The sequence below is a fragment of the Trichoderma citrinoviride genome, assembly GCF_003025115.1.
Source record: "Trichoderma citrinoviride strain TUCIM 6016 unplaced genomic scaffold BBK36scaffold_10, whole genome shotgun sequence".
NCBI classification, from domain to species: domain Eukaryota; kingdom Fungi; phylum Ascomycota; class Sordariomycetes; order Hypocreales; family Hypocreaceae; genus Trichoderma; species Trichoderma citrinoviride.
In genome coordinates this window covers 715264-734451 of record NW_020194718.1, presented here as the reverse complement: position 1 = coordinate 734451, position 19188 = coordinate 715264, and the positions used below count along the sequence as shown (strand labels likewise).

General features: G+C 54.9%; 7 protein-coding genes across 7 annotated transcripts; 3 read left to right on the top strand and 4 right to left on the bottom strand.

The window, feature by feature from the left end:
* Nucleotides 1-39: 39 nt before the first annotated feature.
* BBK36DRAFT_1177226 (hypothetical protein) lies at nt 40-3762 on the bottom strand (the record flags this gene model as incomplete). The annotated part of the gene is made up of 8 exons (XM_024896051.1): nt 40-450; nt 514-1190; nt 1272-1387; nt 1470-1558; nt 2437-3388; nt 3457-3466; nt 3533-3599; nt 3691-3762. 8 exons carry the CDS (start codon nt 3760-3762, stop codon nt 40-42), a joined length of 2394 nt encoding a protein of 797 aa, XP_024748040.1.
* A 1654-nt stretch (nt 3763-5416) lies between these two features.
* BBK36DRAFT_1123626 (hypothetical protein) lies at nt 5417-7740 on the top strand (the record flags this gene model as incomplete). The annotated part of the gene is made up of 3 exons (XM_024891080.1): nt 5417-5675; nt 5723-7339; nt 7436-7740. 3 exons carry the CDS (start codon nt 5417-5419, stop codon nt 7738-7740), a joined length of 2181 nt encoding a protein of 726 aa, XP_024748039.1.
* A 689-nt stretch (nt 7741-8429) lies between these two features.
* On the bottom strand, nt 8430-10350 carry BBK36DRAFT_1177219 (hypothetical protein; the record flags this gene model as incomplete). Its single annotated transcript, XM_024896050.1, has 6 exons — nt 8430-8582; nt 8664-9304; nt 9357-9423; nt 9513-9904; nt 9973-10122; nt 10206-10350. 6 exons carry the CDS (start codon nt 10348-10350, stop codon nt 8430-8432), a joined length of 1548 nt encoding a protein of 515 aa, XP_024748038.1.
* A 601-nt stretch (nt 10351-10951) lies between these two features.
* BBK36DRAFT_1135894 (RNA-binding domain-containing protein) lies at nt 10952-12460 on the top strand. The gene is made up of 3 exons (XM_024892797.1): nt 10952-10972; nt 11028-11103; nt 11171-12460. The coding sequence occupies exons 2-3, from the start codon at nt 11048-11050 to the stop codon at nt 12081-12083; spliced, it is 969 nt and encodes a 322-aa protein (XP_024748037.1). The 5' UTR covers nt 10952-10972; nt 11028-11047; the 3' UTR covers nt 12084-12460.
* BBK36DRAFT_1177215 (WD40 repeat-like protein) lies at nt 12257-13580 on the bottom strand (the record flags this gene model as incomplete). The annotated part of the gene is made up of 3 exons (XM_024896049.1): nt 12257-13153; nt 13218-13315; nt 13472-13580. 3 exons carry the CDS (start codon nt 13578-13580, stop codon nt 12257-12259), a joined length of 1104 nt encoding a protein of 367 aa, XP_024748036.1.
* Nucleotides 13581-15270: 1690 nt separating this feature from the next.
* Nucleotides 15271-16939, top strand: BBK36DRAFT_1177213 (Septin; the record flags this gene model as incomplete). The annotated part of the gene is made up of 7 exons (XM_024896048.1): nt 15271-15292; nt 15491-15566; nt 15638-15754; nt 15819-15906; nt 15970-16107; nt 16174-16641; nt 16702-16939. The coding sequence occupies exons 1-7, from the start codon at nt 15281-15283 to the stop codon at nt 16937-16939; spliced, it is 1137 nt and encodes a 378-aa protein (XP_024748035.1). The 5' UTR covers nt 15271-15280.
* A 947-nt stretch (nt 16940-17886) lies between these two features.
* BBK36DRAFT_6131 (UPF0005-domain-containing protein) lies at nt 17887-18903 on the bottom strand (the record flags this gene model as incomplete). The annotated part of the gene is made up of 3 exons (XM_024898359.1): nt 17887-18378; nt 18456-18629; nt 18742-18903. 3 exons carry the CDS (start codon nt 18901-18903, stop codon nt 17887-17889), a joined length of 828 nt encoding a protein of 275 aa, XP_024748034.1.
* Nucleotides 18904-19188: the final 285 nt, after the last annotated feature.

Below are 19188 nucleotides of genomic sequence, written 5' to 3'. Positions count from 1 at the left end.
AAATGCCGAACGAAAACCATCATCCTCAATATCACCCCCTTAGATGTCTGAGTCCGACTCCGAGTCTGTGTCCGGAGCCACTCCTGTCTCTGCAAACTTCTTCCAGCGCCTCGCTTGCTTCAACTCTTTCTTCAACTCGGCCGGATCAGCCTTGGTAATCACTGGCTTGTCGTGCTCGGGTAACTCGTTCCAGTCCTGTTCAGTCAGAGCAGGGCGCAGGCAATCAGCCGCCGTAATGACGTGATTCTGGTAATCTGGGTTCAGAGCAACATACTGGAGATGCGAGAGGATGTGAGATCGTGCCTGGATGAGAATCATTTCGACGTAGGACGGCTCGGAGGAAGAGACGCATGGAAAGCCCATGGGGAGGATACTGAGCTCCGGGTTGCCTTCAGGGGGGGCCAGAGGGACTCCGGGGGGCTCAGAGCAGAGGAGATAGCCACGAGCTCTCTGGAAATGACTGTGTTAGCCCGAATACTTTTGCTGAGGCAAGAGGTCGACCACATATCATACCTTGGCCAAAAAATCCTTGAACTCTCCGTTCATCAACCCATCTGCCTCAAACACCGGGCCCAGCAGGATCAGAGAACCGAGTCTCTTTCCCCAAGCATCCCAGGCTTCTTTGCCATCCAGAAACTTTTCCACAATCTCGCACGCCTCTCCAACAGCCACGACATCCACCACTACCTGATCGCCTGCCATAGAACCAAGCACCTTGTCAAAAATAGACCTGACATGCTCCGTCGGATTCTCATGGCCAGGGATCCTATTCAGAGACGGCACTTCCCGAATCCCTCTATGCAACAAGCTAGGCAGCGGCAAAGCCGCGCTCGCGGAAACGGTAATGGCCCTCTTTCCCTCAGGCCACCAGTACGTCTGGCCCGTGTTCGCCAGGACGATACCCGGCGGAGAGGCGTCGTCGGGAGAGGAGCGCTGCGATGCGAGGGCGCGAACCACCGAGACCATGCTCCCTTCATTGATGCCTCCGGGTCCGTTTGCCACGCGGCCGGCCACGAGACCGAGCTCCTGCGTAGGTTCGCCGAAGATGACGACGATGCGGGTTTTCGTCTCGAGGTTTGGGGTGATGAAGATGGGTATGTGTGGCTCTGTGGCGGGTGCTCCTTGGGGGAGACAGATTTTCTGCATGCCTTCTTTTTCCAGACGTTCGTGGACGATGGATTCCATGGCATCTACAGAGCATCGTACTGTCAGCTATATGCTACCAGAGGTAGTCATCATTCGTAGGCTGGGCTATGATGCAAGCAGCTCACGGTTGAACGCAAAGCGCTGGCGAGCGCAAATTCGCGGGTTGCGATTAATGAAGAACTTGAAGTAATTATCCGGGTCCTCAATAGAGCGAATCTCATCCTCATCGTTGATAAAGTATCTATTTCAAGCCATCAGTCGGAGACACAAAACGAAGATGGAAGCCATGAAGTTGGAGGAAGCAGCAGATCAGGGAGACAAACCCAAGGCCCTTGAGATCAGAGGGGAAAGTAACGTCCTCTGGGAGGCCGGACCACAGACGACGAAACATGACTGCAGCTTCTCCGTGCCTCTATCCTCTACTTGAGGAGATTGGAGAGTAAAAGAAAATAGGCAAGAAGAATGCCCTTTCTTTCACCATGGGTGCTTGTGAGGTGGAGAGGAGATAATCAGAGTTGGTAAGCAGTTGGGAACAACCTGATGCGCAAAGAAGGAGATAAAAGCAGATTAACAGTTTGGAGTTCGTGCCTCAGGAACCTTGTGTGCCTTGCGAGCTAAGTAGGGACACGGAGACATTGATAGAAGCTTTTCGAGTGTTGAATGCGCAGAGCCGAGTGCCAGCTGTGAGCAGCCGTCGACAAAGAGCAAGCACGTATGTTACCGACTGCGCTGTCAGTGCCAGTGCAGCTCTGACCGCAACATAACGCTGCTACCAAGGTTGGTATGTGACAGAGAAAGGAGGTGATGCAAGCATCTACCAGCCGTATATCTCATCTCGCCTTAGAGACCTGGTCGTTTTAAACAAATATTCATGATTTAGATGAGAGTCGTAAGGCATCAAGCGAGAGAGAAATGCCCAAGAAATCTTGGCTACTCTACTAAGGAAGAACCATGCCATCTCCCGGACGCATGATCAGCAAGCACACACTGACGTCCTGCTCACATTCATTCCGTGGATTACTGTCATCAAGGTGTCACCAAACTACCATTGATCCAACCAGATAACGCCACACCATCCATATTATGAAGCTTTCCCAAACACCCGACTAAATCAACCCGTAAGCATACACAACGCCCGAGCCACAAACTTCAATGGAGGGATTAAAAGGTCAGCGGCTTCGAAATGGAAAGCTGAAGCGACTTGCGCTGCCGCGATCCATCCGGCTCGCTAGAGCTTCCTCCATGGCGGACCGCGTAACTGATGCATCTGTATCCACGAACATGTTAGACAAGTCTTGCAAAGATGGTCAGATACAAGGGCATACCATCCAAGTCACTAAAGCTACTGCTGATGCTAGGCGTGCCCTCACTATTGTCCCGCGAGCTTCGAGTGTCTGTTGCGCGACGAGAAGGGGACGACGGGTCTGCGTTGTTGCTCTCTCGTGCCTTGACCGGCCGCAGCGGCATGGCAGGGGAGCTCGCTGATGAGTCGGAGGTCTGTGAGTGGTGAGACTCTTTCGCGAATGGCCTTGGATTGCGCCTCGCCCCGCTGCGGCCATCTCCGCTCCTCAGCTTCAGTGTGGACGACAGGTCCGGCGACGAAGGCCCAGCAGACGGTGCGTTATACGGTCTAAACGCAGGCTCCGATTCGTCATCCTCGTCGCCGGGGTAGCCAGCATAAGAGTCCTGCGGCGGCTGATATCGTGGTGGTCGGCGGATGATGCGGGACTGGACCGCTAATGATTCGTCGTCGGATGAGGAAGATGAGCTCGACTCGGCTGGGCCGGGTGAGTTCGCTCTGTTGGTTTCGGCAACGGGTAGTTCGGGAGACTTGGGAGACGGCGACGGAATGGGCAGCGATGACAGCCGCGTCCGCGCAGCCTGATCAAGCGCTCGCAGGCTGGGACGAGTGCCTATCCTCGGGGAAGCGCCGCCGCCATCCCTCATAACTGTCGTGGTGGCCGAGGTATTGCGAGACATAGCCGGGCGAATCGGCGAGTTGATGGCAGGGCCAGGGGCGCCGCTCTCGTTTCGCAGCGTGGACACATCGCGGCGGATCGACAAGGCCGACGGCGTCCTCAGATGTCCTGCGTCGGCTCCAGGAACGGGCGACTGCGTGGCCGAGCCTTTAGCTGCGGCCGTGGCTTTTCGAACTTGGGCGAGGAAGTGAGACTGGTGTCGTTCGTTCAGGTAGGCCACCTGCTGTACCAGGAAGTCGACGGGGACCTCGAACCGGTCGGCGCTGGGAATGGTCAGTCGGCAGTTCAGGAGAATGGATCGGCACGGCATGTGATGGTGGGAGTCGCATACACTAGGTTCCCTGAGCATCTGTTAGCAAGATCATCTTCGGCCTCTCAACATCTGCTGCAAAGGGGGCCCATCATACAGTCTATCTCCTTGTGGCCGGAGAGAATCTTCCAAAGAGCTTCGTCTTTGGCGGCATCCCAACTGACCTGGGCGGGCGTGTTAGCAGGTGTCGCGATGTTGTCACTGCTGCAGATGGAGCTATGCGGCAGACATGGATGGAGTAGTAGAGAGGCGTACGGGAGGTGGATCGACGAATCCCCGGCGAGGGATGGGAACCCTGATGAAGACTGTGTACTGAGGCTCTGCCATGGAGTGCGGAGGATAAAGAAGAAGAGGCGAAAGAGAATCGGAATGGGAAAAAAGAAGAAAAGGGAAAAAGAGGGAGGATGAAGGAGATGACGAAGGTTGAAGCTTACCTTGTAGGACTGGTCCGAGATGCCGTAAAGGTTCGAGGTTACATGTACGAGGTACCCTGCGGATACGTAGCGCCTAGCGGCTCAGCGTGCAGGAGACGCTGCATTAGCGCTGTAGGAACCACCTGGCGGTACCTGCTGGGCGACGCCGTCAGGGGCTTTCTACTGGGCGAGGCGCTGTGGCCGGTGCGCTGTGAGGGGGGCGTGACACGGCAACTTGCAGCATCTTGGCTGGCAGATTGTGATTGCACGAGGAGGCACAAGTGATTGATGCCTGTCTGTATTCACGTCCGGGGATGCCCATTTCTGGATGATATAAGGAGCTAATATTTCTTGTCTCTCTGTCGAATGTGTAGTAGAATGACAGGATCAGTCGCTTTGAGCCTCATCATGTGCCGTCAATGATGATGTAATGGCGCAATGTATTGGGCTGATGATGCTGCTCAAAAGATGAAGCAATCACGTCAAATCTCCATGTCCAGTTGAGCAACAGCGCCGTGAAACCCAAGTGCGCATCATCTGCAGATGCGGCTTGATGAACCAAGCGAGGGAGTTGTATTCTGGGATTAAGGTACAGTAGGACAGCCAACATGGCATATTTGACGCTGCCCTTACACATAGCTTCAGACGGATACCTTAGCACTGGGTCGAATGTGATGGATGGCATATTGGGTGTAAGGTTCAATAGTGGCAAGCCATTGAGCATCGCGGTGTGCTGCAACTCGTATCGGCAAGCGGCACCACCAAAGAGATGGTCCATTCAACATATATGCGATAACATCCAGTTCTCTAGGTATTCCTTGGGTTGCGTGTTGATTGAGTTAGGTGTATGAAGTGTTTACGCAACTGTCAAAGAGACAAGCCTCATGCTAGTCAATCCACTTTCCCCAGCACAATGTAACCTCGACCACGAATAAGGCCAACTCCATGCTTCCATGACATACATACATACCTCTCACAAACATCCCAGCCTCAGCTACTCACATTCAGCCCAATAGCTACTTACCTATCTCTAGTTACTCTACGCCATATCAGCAGCATCGACCAGTCACTTTGTCCATCTCATCGCCTGGCCTCGCCCCTCCCGCATTTGGTCTAGGGTATCCAGACCGTCCAAACTTGTCAGCCCCTCGGCGGGGTCAGATCCCGACGTCTGCCCGTCCAGTATCATCTGTCCCGATAATAGCTGGCAAGCTACGCAACAAATATAGCTGGGCGCTGCTCAACGTTGCACCGACGTCTCCCGAATCGATTCCCTGCATTTACGTCTTCTCTCCCATTAACCCGCGATAAGACCCGGCGCCTTATCTGTTCTACTTCCTGTAGGTACGGCATCTGCCTGATCTCACCTGGTGCTGCTCGTCGCGGACAGTCGCAAAAGCCGCAACGCGGTTGATGGCTAACACATGTCATCACATACAGAAACGCAGAGAACAATCTTGTGTCTCGACGGGTGACGAAACAGAGTCGCATCCCAGTGCTTGGCGGGGGAGTTGACGCATCCATCGACCTCTACTTACAATCGAACACGCGAAAGCCCAACTGCCGCCATGGTCGTCTCGGAGCTGACGGCGTCTGCCGTCGCCATGAAGTCCTCGCCGCCATCGGAGAGAGGCGAGAGCAGCAGCAACAGCATAGAAGCAAAGCTGCAGCCTCTCCAAAACTGCGCGAAGCAGGGCAGCTCGCCATTTGTCAAGGCCTATGCCGACAGTCTCGTGGCGTGGCAGCTGCTGGACAACGAGGCTGTTGAACGGGCGAGGAGGGAGAACAAGCTCATCTTCCTGCACATCGGATATAGGGCCTGTCACTGTGAGTATGCTCCCGCCATCCGCTGGATTTCGCTGACGCATTCCCAGTCTCTCGCCTCATGGCTATCGAGTCCTTTATGAATCCCGACTGCGCCGCCGTCCTGAACCACTCCTTCATCCCCATCATCGTCGACCGCGAAGTCCGCCCCGACATCGACACCATTTACATGAACTACGTCCAGGCCGTCAGCAACTCTGGAGGATGGCCGCTGAACCTCTTCCTCACGCCTGAGCTGGAGCCCGTGTTTGGCGGCACCTACTGGCCCGGCCCCAGCGTCGCCAGGAGGGCCACAGAGGAGCACGGCGACGAGCCCTTGGACTTCCTCGTCATCCTGAAGAAAGTGCGCAACATCTGGAAGGATCAGCAGGCCAGATGCCGCAAAGAGGCAACCGAGGTCATTGGCCAACTGCGTGAATTTGCGGCCGAGGGCACGCTGGGGAAACGAAGCATCGCGGCTCCACAGCAACAGCAGATCGCTCCCGCTGGATGGGCTGCTCCGGCGACCAACCAGCCCGCGGCCAAGGCGGGCGAGAGCAGCGCCGTGTCCAGCGAGCTGGATCTTGACCAGCTCGAGGAGGCTTATACACACATTGCCGGGACGTTTGACCCGGTGTATGGCGGATTCGGACTGGCACCCAAGTTCCTGACGCCGCCCAAGCTGGCCTTTTTGTTGAACCTTGTCAACTTCCCCTCTCCAGTCCAGGATGTCGTGGGCGAGGCCGAGTGTAAGCATGCACTGGACATGGCTGTGGATACCCTGCGCAAGATTCGCGATGGCGCACTGCACGATCATATTGGGAGGACTGGTTTTGCTAGGTGCTCAGTGACCCCCGATTGGAGCATACCCAACTTTGAAAAGATGGTGACCGATAACGCATCCCTTCTACAACTATACCTCGAGGCGTGGCAAAGGAGTGGTGGGAAGGAGGACAGCGAATTTTACGATGTCGTCGTCGAGCTTGGCGAGTATCTTACATCTCCGCCCATTGCCCTGCCCAACGGTGGCTTTGCCTCCTCTGAAGCTGCCGACTCATCCGCGAAGAAGGGAGACGGTGAGAAGAGAGAGGGAGCATACTACCTTTGGACGCGGCGCGAGTTTGCTTCCGTTGTCAATTCTGAGGACGGACATATTAGCCCCATGGTGGAAGCCTACTGGGACGTGCAGGAAGACGGAAATGTGGACGAAGACCATGACCCGAACGACGACTTTATCAACCAAAACATTTTGAGGATACGGAAAACGCCCGAAGAGCTGAGCAAGCAGTTTAATGTTCCCGTCGAGACGGTGAAGAAGAACATTGAAACTGCCAGAATGGCTCTAAAGAAGAGGCGAGAGAAAGAGCGGCCGCACCCTGATGTGGATGACAAGGTTGTCGCTGGCTGGAACGGGCTGGTAGTATCGTCTCTGGCGCGGACGTCGACGGCCTTGAAGGAGCTCAACCCGGAGAAGAGCCAAAAGTACCTGAACAAAGCCAAGGAGTGCGTGGCCTTTATCAAGGAGAAGCTGTGGGACGTGAAGAACAAGATCCTGTACCGGATATGGAGCGACGGCAGGCACACTGAAGGTTTTGCGGACGACTATGCGTATCTGATCCATGGTCTTTTGGACCTCTTTGATGTTACCGGCGACGAAAGCTACGTTGAATTCGCCGACGAGCTGCAGAGTAAGTGTTTCCATCTTCGGCCGTTTCCCGATGCCACGTACTAATTTTTTTTTTCCCCAGAAACCCAAGTTTCGCTCTTCTACGATCCCGCCGGAGCTTTCTACTCGACAACCGCAAACTCTCCGCACACGATCCTGCGTCTCAAGGACGGCATGGACACGTCCCTGCCTTCCACCAACGGCGTCTCCGTGTCCAACCTGTTCCGATTGGGCGAGCTGCTGGAAGATGAGAAATTCACTGCCTATGCACGGGAGACGATCAACGCCTTTGAAGCCGAGATGCTGCAGCACCCATGGCTGTTCCCCGGCCTGCTGGGCGGTGTCGTAGTGGCCAGGCTGGGATTGGGCCTGGAGAGGAAGACTATGAATGTGCGGTACAAGGCGACGCGGCAGAAGGCATAATGTTGCCGTCTCGTTCCCCCCTGACTGTCGTTTTCTGTTATGACTTGATGCGGGTCGGCAATGGATTTGGATTAGGGTCGGGGAGTTTATTCTTTTACGGCCCTGTCTTTTGTTAATATCTTGATCTTTGATCCCTTCTCCATGGGTTTATTGGCTGCCTTGGATCTGGTTTCTTTGCGTTTTGGATGGAAGGGGACAAATAAGGATGAGGTTATGGCAAAACAAAACTCAACTTTCATATCAGGTACCTATATATAGACAAATCAACGTGTGAAACAGGATCCTCTTTGCTCTCCATCAAGAGTCATAAGAATGATGCAAGTCTTCACTTTAGGTCGTCATCTTTCATCCTTATCATTAAAGGGTATCTATTTCTACAAGTTGCATGGATTTGATTTTGCCTCACTCGCGCCAACCGACACCATCCTTCCACCCCCGGCCCCCCTTATTCCCTTCCCTTTCCCCTTGACCAGAATAAACCCTTTCTTTTTTTTCCAAGCATATTAACCTTTCCCCTCTTGCTCTGAAAATCTTTCACATAAGCCATGCTTGCTCGCTCATAGAGAAACAAAAACTAGCTGCTTGCTTGTAATCAGAAAGACGAATGATTCATGTTCTCACCAGCCACACACACACAACCAGCTAGGTACGCCAATCCAGCCCAACCAATCTTTCTCCTCTCTTCAATATCAGCGCCCACCATCACCCGCGCCCGCCGTCCTGTTCATCAACCCTGAGAAGAAATCATGCAGCTGCTCGTTATCAAAGTCCTTGGCCATGTTACTAACTGCGGCCTCTGGCTCGGTCGAGGGAGCATCGGCTGCGATGTGTGCATTGCGGTCCTGTAGCAGAAGAGAAGGTTAGATCCTCCTTTTTTTTGGGGGGGGGTTTGAGGAAGAAGAGGGAGGGGGGATAATCATTACCTTAAGGCGTTGCAGCATATCGTCAGCGTCGACCTGAATGCCGCCCATATTGAACTGCACCGGCCCAATATGCTCATTCACAGTCTTCTCGTCGCCGTAATCCACCTTCCGCGCGGCCCCGGAAGCGGAGCCATCCGTCGCCTTTTCCGGTACCTTTGACTTGTACGCCTCCAGAATCTTGAGCTGTCGCTCCAGGAACTCCTGCGTGTCTTCGCTCTCGACCGCCACTTCCGTCCCCTCGTTCATGGCGCTCTCTACAAGGGCGAGCCCTCCGCTGTTCGGATTCTTGCACCAGTCCTCGTAAAGGGCAATGGCGCTCTCCACCTGAGGAGGCTGGCCGGAGCCATTTTCGTCGTCGTCTTCGGGGTCGGGGAGCGCTATGCTTGGAGGTGGGGCGCCGAGGGGTATCTTGATATCCTCGGACCAGTATTGAGACACCTTTTCCGTATCGAATGAGCCGCCCAGAACCCTAATCTTGCCCCATGAGTCCCAGTTCGGGGGGACAACAATCTTATCTCGGTCGATGACATTGTGCTTCAGGGGTTGGCGCTTCAGAAGAGAGGTGATGCCAAGGGTTGAATGGATGAGAATGGGAAGTTGAGACGTTGTGCCTTGTGATGTGTATATGAGAGAGGCGCCGTCTAAGTCATGGTCAGCAACTTCGAATGCTGAAGAAGCGGCTATCACACTTACGTCTCAGCAGGACTGTTCGTAAATTTTGCAGCACTCCGTCAAAGTCCGGCTCTTTCCACCCTTTGTTCTTCTCCAGGAAGTCAATCTTTTGCGACTAAAGTACTTGTGTTAGCAAACCGAAAGCGCGCAGAGGGAGGGCCGTGGAATCAGGCTCACGTTCTGGCACACAACACATAATGGCAGCCCAAGAGGCTCAGTCCACTCGCCGGGACCAAGCGGTAGTGAGCCATTGCTATCGCCATTGGCGACAGTCGCAGAGGGCGTGCCGTCCAGGTTGACCGACGAGCCTCCTCTTCCCCTCTCTTTCCATGCGTTCATGACGTCTTCCATCTCGGTCTGCACATCCCTGCTCAGATGCTCCAGAACCTCTTGAAACACCTGCAACCAGGTCCAGATCTGTCGCAGCCATAGATGAGGGTGCGACCAGTCCAACAGTATTACCAGCGCCGTGTTCGGTATCGTCTCGGGCGTAAGCAATGGGGCGATGAGGGAAGCGAACTCGCCCGAGGGCTGGGAAAGGAGGTAGAGAGAAACTCGAGCAAGCGTGTCTATGCAGTCTATCAGTCACCAGCGCCTTGTCGACGATCCGGCAATTCGCGGGGAAAGGTTGGCTAACCGTCTTGATCCGCGTCGAGAACATCGTAATACGTATAGCCCAGGGCATAGTTGTTCGCAATCGGCGGGATCTTTTGCCGGTCAAAGTTGCGCCTCGGTTCGGATCCGGCCAGCGATTCCAGAAACTCCCGTTGCGATTCCGGAGTGCCTCCTGAAGTGAAACTCGGTCAGTGAATCCGCCCGACTAGCTGGAGGATTGCTCCCCTATACACAGGGAGAAACGCCCGCTCGTACCCAAGACCAAGAGGTTCTTTTCCGGTAATCTCTTGCCGCTGGCAACTGACTCTAGCATTGACGTCCACAGATTCCTCTTGGGCTCGCCATTCTGACTGTCGCTGTTCCTCGACGTCATGGTATATGTCGATATCCTGTTGGCCATGGCTGCGAGTCTCCGCACCGCCGAGTTGGCAGCGTCCTTAGGCCCGAAATGCGTGTGAAGAAGAAGGCAAACGGTCGCCGAGTTGGAGCATGTGCGTGTCCGTCTAGACCGTACGCGTTGATCCGGCCGCGGGGTTGTTTAGGGGGGAAACGCTCGCGCTTGAAGTCGTAGCAGCAGTTCGTTCCTAAGGTAAGGTGGGATGAGAGAAGGTCTAGGGATCTTGGTGGAGCATCGTGCTCAAGATGCCAACAATGATGCGACGTGGCGGGAAAAAGAAGCTGCCAGCAAGCGAAAATTACCACTGTTGCTCGTCAAGCTACAGCTCAGAGTTCAAGAACTGTGAAGCCTATGCCTTGGAGGGCGAGAGATTTCCAGATAGCTGCAGCAGCAGCGTTTCCTTCATCGGGACCGATTCGAACAAGGGTCGCCTGTGCTGCTTTGGGGAGGGCCGGAGATGACCCGGGACAGCAACACAGCGCTAACGAAGGCCTAGCGGCAGCGGTCGTCAGACGTTATGGGGGAGCTCCAGGCCGCTCTAGTGGGCAGCCGGTCACTAAAGCTCGCAGCCTTGTTTGATGAGCCGACATCACCGCGATTGAAGCACAGAGCTCAGCCTTGCATCATTTTGGGCAATTGATCGCTTGAAGACGGCAAGGAGAGTCAACTGTAGCAAAGTCCATCTCGAGCGCAGAGCAACATGAATCAAATACGCGCCATCCAGGAGCTCAACAAAAAGGAGATTGAAAACGGAATGTAAGTTCCCATGGCCCTTTGATCAGCAAAAGTATCGATCACATGGCGAAAGCTGACTCTATGGCAGCTCTCCAAACGCGTCCTGGCATGTCGACTACCGCGATACAGCCTTCGTCTACTTTGGCGGCCTCCCCTACGATCTCTCCGAAGGCGACATCATCACCATCTTCTCCCAATACGGCGAACCCGTCTTCCTCAAACTCGTCCGCGACAAGGAGACGGGCAAGTCAAAGGGCTTTGGCTGGCTGAAGTACGAAGACCAGAGGAGCACCGACCTCGCAGTAGACAATCTAGGCGGCACAGAAATCGGCGGACGACTGCTTAGGGTGGACCATGCACGATACCAGCCGCGAGACGACGAGGACCAGGAGCAGTTCAAGGTTGGCTGGGAAGATATCCAGCGCAGGGAAGGCAAGGCTGTGTCCGACGAGGAGGAGGACGAGAGCGGCAAAGAGGAGGTGCAGAGACCGCTTCTGCCTGAGGAGAGGGAATTGGCGCTCTTGATGCGAGACCACGACGACGATGACCCCATGAAGGACTTTTTGATTGAGGAAAAGAAGAAGGAGGTGGAGGAAGCTCGACGGAGAGCGGATAAGAAAGAGAAGTCAGAGAGTCACAGGCATCACAGGCATCACAGATCAAGACGGGATAGGGACGATGATGATGACCGACGGGAAAGATCACGGAGGGATGACAAGTCAGGGGAGAAAGAAAAGCGAGTGGAGGGCGAATCGAGACGACATCGACACAGAGACGACTCGAGAGATCGTCACAGGCGACACAGAGATAGATCTCGAGATGATTCACAGGATCCTGAAAGACGGCGGGAGAAGAGATCCGAACGCGATGACAGATCTCACAGAAGAGACGACGAGCGCGAGAGACACAGGAGGCGGCGAGAAGATGAAGACGACGACGACCGCAGGAGAAGATCGCACCGCAAGAGTAGAAGCCGGTCTCCTCGGCGTCATCAAGATTAGAAAATTATCCAAAGCCCTCATACTATCAATACCCAAAAAGCAAATCGTTTCCCACACTCGACTGAGCAGTCATAAATCTGCTCTGAACAAACGCCGTACTTCCTCCCGCTGCATCTAAAATAAATCATCTTCCCTGTATCCCTGTGTAGTAGGCAGTCCGTATATTTCTTCCTTTACGAAGTTCCCAGATATCGCTTCCAGCCCTCGCGGACACAGTGACGCTTTCCGTCCTCACCTGTAACCAGCGTAAACTTTTCCCACTTTGCCTGTTGGCCTGCGCCGACAACCACGAGGCTGTCTTCGCTGATCCACCCAATGATGCCCTTGGGTGGCCTCGTGGTACCCAGAGCAGTGGCCTCGGAAAAAGGGATGCCGCCTAACGTGGATTCGTTACCGGCGTCAAAGGGCGCCGAGGTAAAGGAGTAGACGTCGGAGAAGACTCGTGGCATATAGGGGAGCCTGCTAAGGATGCCCCATTTGCCCGGGTCTGCCTCCTGGGCTTGACCGCTGTGCTGAGAGCTGCGAGCGCCGCCCGTTCCCTTGTTGGGCTGAGGCACGTCAAAGATGTGCAGCGTCGCCTTGTCGGAGGTGCAGGCCAGCAATGATCCAGACGGCGAAAAGGCGAGGGAGAATATGGTCGCCGGATCAATGCCCCTGCGGAGCTCCGCTATTCTCGCACAGTTACTGGTAGAATAGACGCGGATGAGGGTGCCCGTTTCGCTGGCGCTCGCCAACAGCTCTCCGTCGGCACTGAGCTGGATGGCCCTGAGGGCAGATGAGTGAGCCGGGATGATACTGACGTTGCCGGTGCTGAGGTCGACAATTTGAATCTGTCCAGTAGTGCGGCCCGGGAAAGCTAGCTTCTTTTCCGAGAGACTGCAGAGGCCGAGCAGATTGTCCGCCGTTTCGTAGTTGTGAAGCAGCTCGGGGGGTTTGGAGAAGGTGTAGACGCGCACGCTGTTTTGAAGGACGATGGCGATGTGCTCTCTACTCAGCTGGGCGCCGCGGATGGCGCTGACGGCTGTGATTTCCAACGCAATTTTCCCCTTCAGGTCGTCCCAGATGATGGCCTACACGTACACCGCGTCAAAAAACCGCGATTTCCGCATACCCTAAACCGAAGTGAGTGCTCACCTTGTTGATGGCGAACTTGGGAGATTTACCGCCGCCGGCCAGGGCGAGGTAGTTTGATGTGCCCATCATTTGGACGAGGCCGATGCCAGCGTTAAAATCTTGTCAGATGTTAGCTATTATGGACGTCATCAGAGCATAAGAGCCACGACAGCATCAACCTCTCGATCCCTTGAGCTGGCATGATTTGGTTTGAAAGACTAAGTCACGGTTAGCCGGCTGTTGAGAGTCTCGTCCAACATGTTCCCATGGCATACCGCATATCCCTGATTCCAAGCCCACGGAAAAACAGCTCGCATCCTTGTTGAAGGCCACAAAGAGAACCGCCGTGGGCGACGACGACTCTATCGGAAGCCGTACATTCATAGCGGCGAAGCGGCCTCACACCGAGAGCAGCGGATGCCTTCAGATGAAGTCAGAAAGCGGTGATCAGGTGAGCTGTGAGGTTGGATCCCGATAACACCCGAGGCTTTCTGTGAAGAAGAAGATCAGACTTGTTGCTCGCCTCGTCTGAGCGGGTGTCTGCAGCGAGGAATCGCCTACCTTTGACTGTTGTTTTGATGATAATGGCGATGTTCGGCAATCTCGAGCGGACTGCGACTGGGTCCCGTCAGCTGTCCGTTTTGGGCAGATTCGGTATGGCTAATAATAGCCTGCAGTGAAGATGGGGATTTGGTACCTGAGGCCGGAATATATCGAAGTGAGCAGGGATCGTCAGTGTCTTTCAAACAGCCGGATGGGTTACGAGCGATGGACAAGGCGGATATCGGTGTGTCCCTGATGAGCGCACATTGGATGGATGATGCACAGGGCCTGGCTTGGTTATGTATGCTGGCCTCGGTGCTTTAATGCGGAGGCGACAGCAGTAGCGGGATGCTGAGAGTTCAGTTCCAGGCTGTCGGAAGCTTAAGGTCGAGCTCGGCGCTAGGGATCCGCCGGCTGGAGGTGGCACAGCGCTAGAAGGCTGTCCGTTGCCCCTTTCGACGTCTGGTCTGGGGACGTTGAGCAGGTGAAGGTACGCACAGCTACCGAGGCATGTACCATCTCAATTCTGACGTGGTTCAGAGCAGTAAGTAGGGCTGTTCTATCTATTGCGACTTGAACAGAGAGCTTCCAATGCTCTCCGAAGGCTTCTCTATGTATATGATGATGAAGCAGCTGTGAGTATCTTGTATCGCCAGTAATGCTACGACGCAAGTACTCTAGCTAGGATTGGAGAGCTCAACCAAGATGTGCCAAAGCCTTGAAGGCTGTAGCTTCGTGGAATCAACGGAGGAGAACCTCTGTATTGTCATCCTTGCAAGTCAGTATCAGCACCAAGGCATTCGCTCATGCTGCTTGTGCTTCATCGGTGAATACCGCACTGCATGTCGACGTCGAGGCTGATGGCAAACAATGCGCGGTGCGACTTACAAGCTGCTGTGTTTCCCGGTGAATTTCCGAAGAGGCCCATACTTGTACGACGCAGCTGTCCAAATCGCGATGGTAAAAAGGCCACCCCATCATTTCAATCATTCACCAGGCACGGAGGAAATAAAGTACGAGGATCTGCCACAGTTGCAGCTGGGACGCTCGCACGGAGATTGGCGCAAACGTGCTAACAGCCTCTACCCATGCCAGTTCAATATTCAGCTGCAGATATCAAGTTCCGTCTGATAGTGCAGGCGTGCCTTTCCGGGCTAGCGCCGCTCCGCTGGCAGCGTCGCACCAGGCCCCAGAGCCAATGGACACTGTCCACTGGCAGCATAGGGGCTTGGGGGGAGCTACAGCCGGGGGACGTGGCAGGGGCGGTCTGCCTGTTCTAGGCCTAGGCTGGGCGTTGGTGGCCCCTGAGGGAACGCCGCAAGAGCAGGTGAAATTGCACCCAGACGCCAGAACAACGCCTTCTTCCCCTTTAGCACTTCTCCTGGTCCTCCAGCTCTTATCACCACCACCGCACCAATTCTCCCCGTTTCCTCCTGCAAGAGCTTCGACTTGGCACAGCCTCTGCCTCTTGTCTCCTCGCTCCAGCTTCTGCAACCGCTCCGTCGCCGCTCTAGGGCCTTCTCTGCCACAACTCGCCTTCCATGATGTCCTCCGTACGTGTGCTCTCTCCGTTTCCCGCAAAATTGGGGGGGGGGGGCGTGTCAGCTCGCGAATGACGATGCACGCCCGCCCGAACCATGGCCGTGCCTGATGCACTTTCGGCCCATTGTCGCGCCCCGTGGCGTCCAGACGCGGGCCAGAAGGAGCTTCACAAATAGAGAAGACGCAGCTAACTGTTCTCGACGTTGCAGAAGGTTATTCGCAGGAAGAAGAATGTCAAGAAAGGCATTCAGTTCTGCCTGATGGTGTGTGGTGCTTCTGGAACTGGTATGGCCACTCTCCTCCCCATTCGCGATGCACTCCGAGGAAGAATTTCCAGACTCACAGCCTCGCTACAGGCCGGACCACCTTCGTCAACACGCTCTGCGGCAAGTCTGTCCTCGAGCATAAGGAAGCCGACGATGCTACCAACGCGCACATTGAGGAGGGCGTCAAGATCAAGCCCCTTACGGTTGGTACGTGATATCGAGCCCAAAATGGTCCACTATCTTGCTGGACAGCTGCTAACCGCGTCATTAGAGCTTGAGCTTGACGAGGAAGGCACTCGAATCTCGCTGACCATCGTCGACACCCCCGGATTTGGCGACCAGATTGACAACGAGGCCAGGTTAGCCCCGCACCCATTGCCCTTTCGTCCATGCTGCGTCGCATGCTAAACCGTCGCGTACAGCTTCTCAGAAATCGTTGGCTACCTCGAGAGACAATATGACGACATCTTGGCCGAGGAGTCTCGTATCAAGCGTAACCCTCGCTTCAGGGACAACCGTGTCCACGCCATGCTCTACTTCATCACCCCCACCGGTCACGGGTAAGCAATCACCTTTCTGCTGCCAAGATGGCTATACCTTTTCGTACTGACGCGCCTCTCCACTAGCCTCCGGGAGCTCGATATCGAACTGATGAAGCGCCTTGCGCCCCGTGTCAACGTTATCCCCGTTATTGGCCGCGCCGATACCCTGACTCCTCAGGAGCTGGCAGAGTCAAAGAAGCTGGTCATGGAGGACATTGAGCACTACAGAATCCCCGTGTACAACTTCCCTTACGACATCGAGGAGGATGACGAGGACACGGTTGAGGAGAACGCCGAGCTCAGAGGACTCATGCCCTTTGCCATTGTCGGTTCGGAGGACGTTGTCGACATTGGTGGCCGCCAGGTCCGAGCCCGCCAGTACCCGTGGGGTGTCGTCGAAGTCGAGAACCCTCGCCACTCAGACTTCCTGGCCATCCGATCAGCCCTCCTCCACAGCCACCTGGCTGACCTGAAAGAAATCACCCACGATTTCTTGTATGAGAACTACCGTACCGAGAAACTGTCTAAGAGCGTGGATGGCGGTGCCTCTGGGTATGTATACCACTCCCCTGTCTTGATGCGACGGTGAACTGATGTGTAAAGTCTTGATAGCTCCATGAACCCCGAGGATCTGGCCTCCCAGTCAGTCCGTCTCAAGGAGGAACAGCTCCGACGCGAGGAGGAGAAGCTCCGCGAGATCGAGCTCAAGGTGCAGCGCGAGATCAACGAGAAGCGACAGGAGCTGCTGGCGCGCGAGTCCCAGCTCCGCGAGATAGAGGCCCGCATGCAGCGCGAGACCACGGCCCAGCCATCGCCCGCGATGGATGCCAGCCTCAACGGCGACGAGTAAACCATCCTCAATCACGCATTAGGGCTTTCTTCGGCATTATAAAAGCAAATTGCGACGTTGGTCTATTTACCGCTGCCGGCGTTGGGTTTTACCTCTCGTACTCACTGAAGAGCAAAGACATCAGAACATTCCCCCGGCCGCTACAGAATCGAGTTTGATTTTCTTCTCCTTTTGCATTTACTTATTCTATCGCGACCTACGACGAGCCGCAAAGTGGTACCGAGGTGGACGATACGAGGCTGAGAGGGAAAGGGGGGACTTTCCTGGTGGAACAAATGGAGAGGGTGGAATGCCGTTGGAACACAACGTATACCCCGACGAGGAGAGATGCCTCGGATGGACAAAGGTGGGAAGCGTGCGGCTATTCAGCATAATAATGCGCGAGGCGAGAGTGGATGGCATGCTTTGGCACTCTTACCGGAGGAGCTGGGGGGGCTGCCGTTGCTCTCGATGCTCCCTCTTGCAAGGTATCCTGTTTACTAGCCGCATCAATAGCCATCTGTTGTCAATTGGTCTCCCTGTTTTCTTTTTACTGTCTTTATTATTTTTTCTAGCTACTGTAGTGGACTTCTAATGCAGATATCAAATACATTCACAACCTTCATCACGCATGTCCGTTGACGTTCGACATGCACAGAGACGAGATGTTGATCAATTAAGTAAACACGAGCTGGTTAATCAATTTCTGCGCTCCAGCACAGACAAATACAGGTGAAGCAGGAAAAACAAAATGAACAATTAATGCACAGTAGCAACAATACACAATAACAAGGCGGGCTGCCCATCCGTGTCCACCCGCTGTATCCCATTATCCTACAAAACTGCTGAGACGAAGAGACAAGAAAAAGAAGGAAGAAGAGCCCATAGTGACAATCTCGAAGCTCTTTGCATGAATGCACAAGAAAGGGAACCGCTGCCAGCGAATTGTCCATCGCCCCTTGGCGCCATTAGTTGTTAGACTGGTTGTTGAGGATGCGAAGGATGGCGAGGAAGAGGTTGATAATGTCCAGGTACAAGCTGATGGCGGCGGCAATCTCCTCCTCGACGTGGTGGTGGCGCAGGACCAGCTGGGTGTCCACGAGGATGTATCCGCTGAAGATGAGCGCCGCGAGGCCGCCGTAGATGAGGTCTCCCGTCGAGCTGTACGGGAAGAACATGGACATGAAGCCGAAGATGACGAGGCCCCAGAGGGCGCCGAAGAGGTAGGGCATCCATGAGGTGAAGTCGTACTTTGTCTGGCAGGCGAAGAGGGTGAGGAAGACGAAGACGCCGGCGGTGAGGACGGTGGCGTTGAGGACGATGGAGGTCTGGTAGAAGGAGACGATGACGGAGATGGAGTAGGCCTCGGTGAGGGTGAAGAGGGAGAGGAAGAGGAGGTTGGTTGGGTATGATTTGCGCTTCCAGTAGGTGAGGCCCATGAAGATCATGGCGCCAAAGAGCTGTAGACATGATGGGTCAGCTGAAGCTCTTCGCGACGGGTGTTAGTTGGAGGAGGTGGATTGTGGTGGTGACATACAGATGCCCAGACGAGGCCGGGATGGCTTTGGATCCACGACTTGTACGCATCGCTGAAGAAGCTGATGGAGCTCAGGGCGGCGGTGGCAACGAGCTGGACGGTGAGGATGCTGTAGACCTTGCGGACGAACTGGTTGCGGATGTCGACGGTGGCTTCAGCGACAGAGCCTCCAAACTGTTTTGTTGGAAGTGACGTCAGCAAAAGAGCTTCCTTAATAGGAGCGAGATGTCATGCGCGACGCTGACTCTCTCTCGAGAGAAAGAATGAGAAATCTAGTGAGACGAACCTTGAAGTCGTCGGGGATGTTGTCGTCGCTGCTGCGCGGCTCGGCGAACAGGCCGGGATCATGCGACGACGAGGCCGCGGTGCCGTAGGCGGGCGGCGCCTGGGTGTAGTCGTCGTCGGGTTCCTGCTGGGGAGCGGGCTGGTATTTCGCCGTGGACGCCATGATGCTCTTTTTCGTCGCGCGCCGTCTCTCTTTGTCGCCGCGATGAGGATAAGAAAGCTGGGGATTCTCACGAGGAGGAGTTGTTGTGGTTGGAGGAGGAATGCGATGGGGGAAGCTGAGGTGAAAGGAAAGAGGTGAAGATTAACAGGAAGAGGCGATCACTGTGGCGGAAGATGATGTAGACGATATATTACTGGGTCAGGAGGGGATCCGGTGTGGCTGGTGGGCGGGACGGGTGCGGATGAGTTGCTTTGTTGGAAATGACACTGTGGCTGTGCAGCAGGC